We start from the raw sequence: 6,637 nt of genomic DNA on the forward strand, positions 1-6,637 counted from the left end.
GCTTTTATATTGTAAAAAGAAAAATAACAGCTTTCACTTTACCTTTAGTAAAAGTTGAGAGATTCCTCACTTCTATATATTGTACAATAATAGTACAATATAAATTGGCAGAGTCCATAGCACTTGAATGATTAATAAACCGTGAGAAAAAGTGGAGCAGAATCCAGTTGAGGAAAAAGTCTGTTTGTAAAAAGCCCACTGTCTACTAAAAAGATGTAGTTTCTATAGTACCCTTTTCTACTATAAAGTTTATCACTTCCTGTAAAAAGTTTTTTTTTTCTTTTTAAAATTTTTCACATGATATTCGGTATCCGCATAATAGTCCGATTAAATTTAAATTTACGAAGTCCCATATTAGGGGTAAAACATTTACAAAAATAACTTCAAAACAGGGCTCAAATCCAAAATTTCTAGTTAAGAATGAAAGAACACTTACTACTCAGCCAGAACACCTCAGTTGTCTTTATTAAAGGGTTGCCATCATCTAAATTAGTGCAAAGGTTCATTTCCTCCTTTTCTTCTTGTCTAAAATTCTCATTCATCCTTAAAGTATGAATGTATATGAACAACTAACAACAAAATTGAATGTAACTATCTAAAACTTGTTAAAAACATAATTGAAAAACAGCAGCATCGTGCATAAAGTATCTCGCGTTCATGCAGAGTTCAGGAAAAGTTCGCCCCTAAGGGGATGATGTAGGCAACTTACTCGGATACAAGCATCAGTTAGAGGATTCCACGATTCGAACCTGTAACCTAAAGGTCACACGAAGACAACTTTACGATTGCTTCAAAGCTTCCTTTTGTTGAAAATATAATTAAGGCAAAAAAAGTGTGTTTTCTCTCTTAATTAAGACGATTATACAAATTAATATAATATCAGCGAAGGGCATGTTAAAGATATAATTAATAAAGTAAATAAAAATATTTACTTAAACCGTTTAATCTTTTAGATGATGCAGTCACACAATTCAATAAAATTCAGGATTAGGGAGACCAAAAAAAAGGAAAAATTACATTAACTCATGGAATTATATACAATAAAAAACAATGAATTAATTACATATAATCTGCAAACTCAAGCAAGAAACCAGTTTTACAGATGGAAAACTTTCCTTTTTCTTTTTGAGGAATTTTATAGTATCCTTTAAAAGTAACAAAAAAGAAAAAGAAGAAAAGAAAAAAGAAAAGAAAACTTATTCAAATTCTGCAAAGATCTGGTCTTTCTTGAATCTCACTTGCTGCAATCTTGGAAATTGACATTGAATTAATTCCAGCTTCAATCAATCTCCTCTTTGGATTACAAAGCTCTTGAGATTTCTTACAATGAGCAATTGCAGCCTCAATTGAACCCTCAATCTCAGTATTTGCACTACAACTTCTCTTAAGTAAATTCAACTCATAAAAACCATTAGAATTCAATGAAAAAGATGATGAAGATGAAGAAGAAGAACCATTAGATGAAGAAGAAGACAAACATTTAGTTGGAGAATGTCTTTTAATTACTGCTGAAAATGATTTTCTATGACTATTTACATTATCTTCAACCCCTTCCTTTTCAATATTTCTTATCATATTAGCTAATGTTGGTTGTGTACATTTTCCAATATGACCAAATGGGGTTTTCTTAGATACTTTAATATACTTATTTTCACAATCTTTTGTACTAAAAACTTGTTGATCAGTCTCATCTGAACAAGCTGACTTGTTAAACAAAGATTTAAGATTAAGATATGCTTTTGAAGCCTTAATCTTTTGACTAATTAAAGATTGTTTAACTAACTTAAGTTTCTTGGACCAAGTTTTCTTTGGATGTTCATTAATAAAAGTACCGAATTCAGTTGACCATTCAAAAAAATACTCATCTGGATTGAGTTCACAACTTACTCTACAAGATTCTGAGGGGGAAATATTGCATGACTCAAATGGGGTACTAGTATTAGTACAAGGTGCAGTAGAACTAGTAGTCCGGTCCACTAAGCTCCTGCTATACGTGAGATCCAGAGAAAGGTCGGACTCACAACTCACTCTACAAGATTCTGAGGGAGAAATACTGTATGACTCAAATGGGGTACTAGTATTAGTACAAGGTGCATTAGAACTAGTAGTTCGATGCACTAAACTTCTGCTATTCGTGGGGTTCGAGGAAAGGTCGGACCAGGAAGGTATATTATACGCATTAATCGAATTCTTTGAATTAATGCTAAATCTTTCTTCTTCTTGAAAAGTTTCTAAATTTGAGGTATGAAGAAGTTTTTGGACCATTTCTAACCTTGGAGGGAGATGAAGAGGGAGGAGTTTGCCTCTATAGAAAAGTTCATCAGCTGGTGAAGTAGTGGTAATTTCTTTGTCAATGGAAATAGAAGACATTTGAAACTCAAAATCTCTACTTTGTGGAGAAGAACTTGTACAAGAACTAACTTCCATATCAATGTAGTCTTCTTCATCTACATTCTTGATTTTAGATGATGAAAATTGAGGAGGATTTGTGGCCATTTAATGTAACCAAAAGACAGGAGTCTCAGTCTCTTATTTTTTTCCACTGTTTTCTGAGTGTGTGTGTGAAGATGCTTATGGGGAGCTGAGCAAAATGTTAGAGGGAAGAGCAGAGGTTCTTTAAAGTGGAGATGATGCCAAGACATAAAAGCTTATAAAAATATAGAAAATGTCAGAAACTTTTCTATCTATTTTTTTTCTATTAACAGCAATGTTCAAGCCATGTAATAAGCCACGGTCAAGTTGTCCCCGTGTGACTTATAGGTAGATTCGAGCCGTGGAATTGGCCCTTGATGCTTGCATCAGGTCTTACATCACACCTCCTTAGGGTACGATCCTTCTCCGAATCCTGCATGAACACCGAATACTTTGTGCACCGGACTGTCCTTTTTTTCTTTCCTAACAATGTTCAAATCAGCTTGTGTAGCTCGACTATTTTATGGATATCTGTTGCTCTCTCCGTTTCAATTTAGATGAGGTAGTTTGACTCAAACGGAGTTTAAGATTTTTTTTTTGAATCTTGTGGTCTTAAAAGCTCAGGGATAAAAGCTTTGTGGGACTATGATATTTATGTGGTTATAAAAGCTTCTCATTAAGGGTAAAATAAAAAGTTTAGAATTGAATTATTTTCAAATTTAAAAATGTGTCATTTATTTTAGAACAGTCTAAAAAGGAAAGTATCTCGTCTAATTTGAAACAAATGGAGTATAACATAGGTATAGAATAATTCTGCTCACCAAAGCTTAGGCCAAAATATCTGAATTGTTATTTTCCTTGAAATTAGAGGGGAAAAAAGACTTTTGAATGCCTCTGAATCTGATAATAAATCCAAGTAAAACAATGCCCCACTCCCTTTCCCAAAGAAAAAGGTAAAAAAGTTTATTTGAGTTCTTTTATTTATTTGGTTAATTTTTCTATATATGTTCCATACTATTACTGTTGGTTCACTTCATCGGTCAAATTGCTACTTATTCACAAGTGACAAGTACTACTAGTATTTTTTTGCTTTTCACTATCAGTGACCAAAGGTTAAAATACACGCTACTACTTAAGTTTCTGTTTGGTCATAAAATATGGGAGCTTTTTTTCAAATGCATTTTCAAATATTTATTGTTTATAGATTTTAGCTATTTTTGGCAGATTTTGAAAACAAAATCTTCAAATTCCAAAAAATAGGTCTAGAGTAATGTTTGAAATTTTCTACTCACAAAACTTCAAATTCTTTTCAAGTAAAATGCATGTTTTCATGTCATCTTCAAAAACTTTATTTTTTCAAATTTCAACAAAATCTCTGTCCAAACGCTAGCTAAATTTGATGCATTAAATATGAAATGTATGTTAAAGAGTCTTTAAAGGCCTCAAAAGTAGTCAAACTAAAAATGCTAGGCAAGAATACATATATGGAAAATACTTACACCAAAAAGGAAAAATAAAATATAAGTCAAATAAAAAGCAAAAATTTGCCCAATGCATGAAATTAGTGAGCCCTTAAATCGTTTTAATAGTGCTAACACTAGTCTAATTGTGAGTATTTGCAAATACTGAATTTCAGTATTTGAACTTGAAATGAAATACAGAAAAATTGGTTTGAAGGTGTATTTCAAATTAAATACTCCAACAAATCTTTAACTTTTACATATTTAAATATGAATGAAGCTCATGTTTAAAATAACTTCAACAATTTTATTTTTTGAACGTTTCAATTATTCCTTTTTCCTAATTCTAACTCGAATGGTATAAACCATACACATGGTTACTAAGCATACATTCTGGGATTAACCAATAATTTAAAAAATGAATAATCAATTAACAATCCAGCCGTCTTAGCTCAGCTGGTAGAGCGCATGGCTTTTAACCATGTGGTCGTGGGTTCGATTCCCACAGACGGCGTTTTTAACTAACTTTGTTGTTTTTAAGCCCTGCAGTTCCTCCTTTATTTGTGCAGGAGAAAAATATGTATTAGGAAAATAAAAAGGTAATACAACGGAAAACAGAAAAAATAGATGATAATATCATATGTTTTATTGTTATTTAGCACAATGTAAATTCTAATTCCACAAGCTAGAACTTTAGCTAGATCAAATTAGTACATTTACTTTAGGTCAAATATATCCAAGGAGTTCTTTAATCTTGTTGGAACTTTATTAGTAGTAGAAAATATAGAAAATTTTAGTGCTAGAAAAACTAATTTTTATAAATTAGATAAATAGCCTGTTTGGCCAAGATTCTAAAATAAGCTCATTTTGAAAAATATTTTTCTCAGAGGTGTTTGTGAGAAACAATTTTTGTTTGGTTAATTAATTTGAAAAACATTTTTGAGTAGCAATTAATGTTTGGTCAAGCTTTTAAAAAGTACTTTTAAACGTATTTTTTTCTCAAAAATACATTTGAAAAAACGGCTTTTGCTTCTAAAAGTTTGGCCAAACACTTTGAATTTGAAAAAAAAAATCACTTTTAGCCCCAAAAAAATTACTGTTGGCCAAAAGAAGATTGGCCAAATAAACTACTATAAGATAGACTTAGTGGAAGTTTGGACATAAGAATTGTAAAATTTCAAAAAAAATGATTTTTTTTTTCAAGTGAAAATGGTATTTGAAAATTTAAGTTGTGTTTGGACATGAATATAATTTTGGGTTGTTTCTTAAATTTTGTGAGTGATCAGAGCGAAAATTTTGGAAAATAGCTTTTTGAAAATTTTCAAACTTTCAAAAAATTTCAAAATTCATCTTCAAGTGAAAATTGAAAATGTTATGACCAAACTCTGATTTCGGAAAAAAGTAAAAATAACTCGAAAAAAAGTGAAAAAATTCTTATGTCCAAACGGGTTCTTAAATTGAATGATATAGACAGTGAAAATTCATATAGCTAATTCAACTTGCTTAGAATTGAAGAGTAATATTTATTATTCTATTCTCAATTTCAAAATGGGACAATTTATCCAAAAGTTATAGACTGAGCTGCATGAACAAAGGGTCTTATATTGGATTTGTGGTTTACACTTGTGTCCAAAAAAACATAGCTTTAATAATCAGAGAGCAAACAATTAAATAATAATGGCCTGTGTCTGCAAAACCCACAACCCCAATGCAGCAAACTTTGATTAAACAAACAATTATATTGTAGTGGATATAAAAGAAACAGCCCATTCCTCAACACTTGGTTTTTAGCACCTTCAAAAAATTTAACAAATTCTGTTATGGATCTCTTCTTTTCTGCTCCTATTTTTCATTGTCTCATTGACTTGGTCAAAGCAGTGATGGGGGTATCTTTTTTTTTTTTTTTTTTTTTTTTTTTACTGTTTTTGAGATGTCAACTTTTGACACTACTAACCCCTACTCATAACTACCATAGCCTATAGAGTACAATGTCTTGCCTTTCCAATTTTTGGAAATGTTGAATTCAAACATATAAAAATAGTATAGCTTCCAATGCTCGAGGTCTTTGTTTTTACTCCCTTTTAACTCCTCTCTCTTATCATTTTGTGTGTGTGGTAGGTTGATATGTGAGACTAAATTTTTTTTAGGTAATACTGTTAAAAAGTGATAAGACAATAGCCAAGAGGTCATGAATTTGAACGAGCACAAGTTTAACGGTTTAGGTTTCTTTATTGACAACAACAACAATAATTCCAGTATAGTCTCATAAGTGGGGTTTGGGAGGGTAGTGTGTATATAGACCTTATCGCTATCTAGAAAATAGAGAGGTTATTTCCGATAGACTGAGTTTCTTTATTAACAGTTGTATAATATAGTTGAAACATTTAGTACTCGGTTTGTTTGGAGAGATAGAAAGAAGAAATAGATAAGAGAAGGGAATCACATCTTTTTCATTAAGTAGAGATGATTCTAGCCCATGGATTTAAGTCGAACAGTAAGAGTACGACAAATGATGTGTACATTAGACGCATGCTACGGGTTTGAACCGTGATACAAATAAAAATCTGATATTTAAATGAAGAAGAATAGAGTGATGAGCCCATTATCCATAGAGTTTTGAAACATATCCTACTAACCTTTTGAAATTTTTCAGTTATCAAAAAGAAAATAGAGTTTTACTCATTATTTATATCTTATTCATTTCCTTTCATTCTAACATTCCTAACCTTAAAATTACTTGTTCTTTCAATGGTTAAGATCTTGGA

At 31.1% G+C, this 6,637-nt stretch overlaps 1 protein-coding gene and 1 non-coding gene across 2 annotated transcripts; one reads left to right on the top strand and one right to left on the bottom strand.

The window, feature by feature from the left end:
• Nucleotides 1-1,141: 1,141 nt before the first annotated feature.
• LOC104226574 (probable membrane-associated kinase regulator 4) lies at nucleotides 1,142-2,580 on the bottom strand. The gene has a single exon (XM_009778600.2). It carries the CDS (start codon nucleotides 2,494-2,496, stop codon nucleotides 1,201-1,203), a length of 1,296 nt encoding a protein of 431 aa, XP_009776902.1. The 5' UTR covers nucleotides 2,497-2,580; the 3' UTR covers nucleotides 1,142-1,200.
• A 1,733-nt stretch (nucleotides 2,581-4,313) lies between these two features.
• TRNAK-UUU (transfer RNA lysine (anticodon UUU)) lies at nucleotides 4,314-4,386 on the top strand. Its single transcript has one exon. It is a non-coding gene; the product is annotated as a tRNA-Lys (tRNA).
• The last annotated feature ends 2,251 nt before the right edge of the window (nucleotides 4,387-6,637 follow it).

Source organism: Nicotiana sylvestris, chromosome 7 (assembly GCF_000393655.2).
Source record: "Nicotiana sylvestris chromosome 7, ASM39365v2, whole genome shotgun sequence".
NCBI classification, from domain to species: domain Eukaryota; kingdom Viridiplantae; phylum Streptophyta; class Magnoliopsida; order Solanales; family Solanaceae; genus Nicotiana; species Nicotiana sylvestris.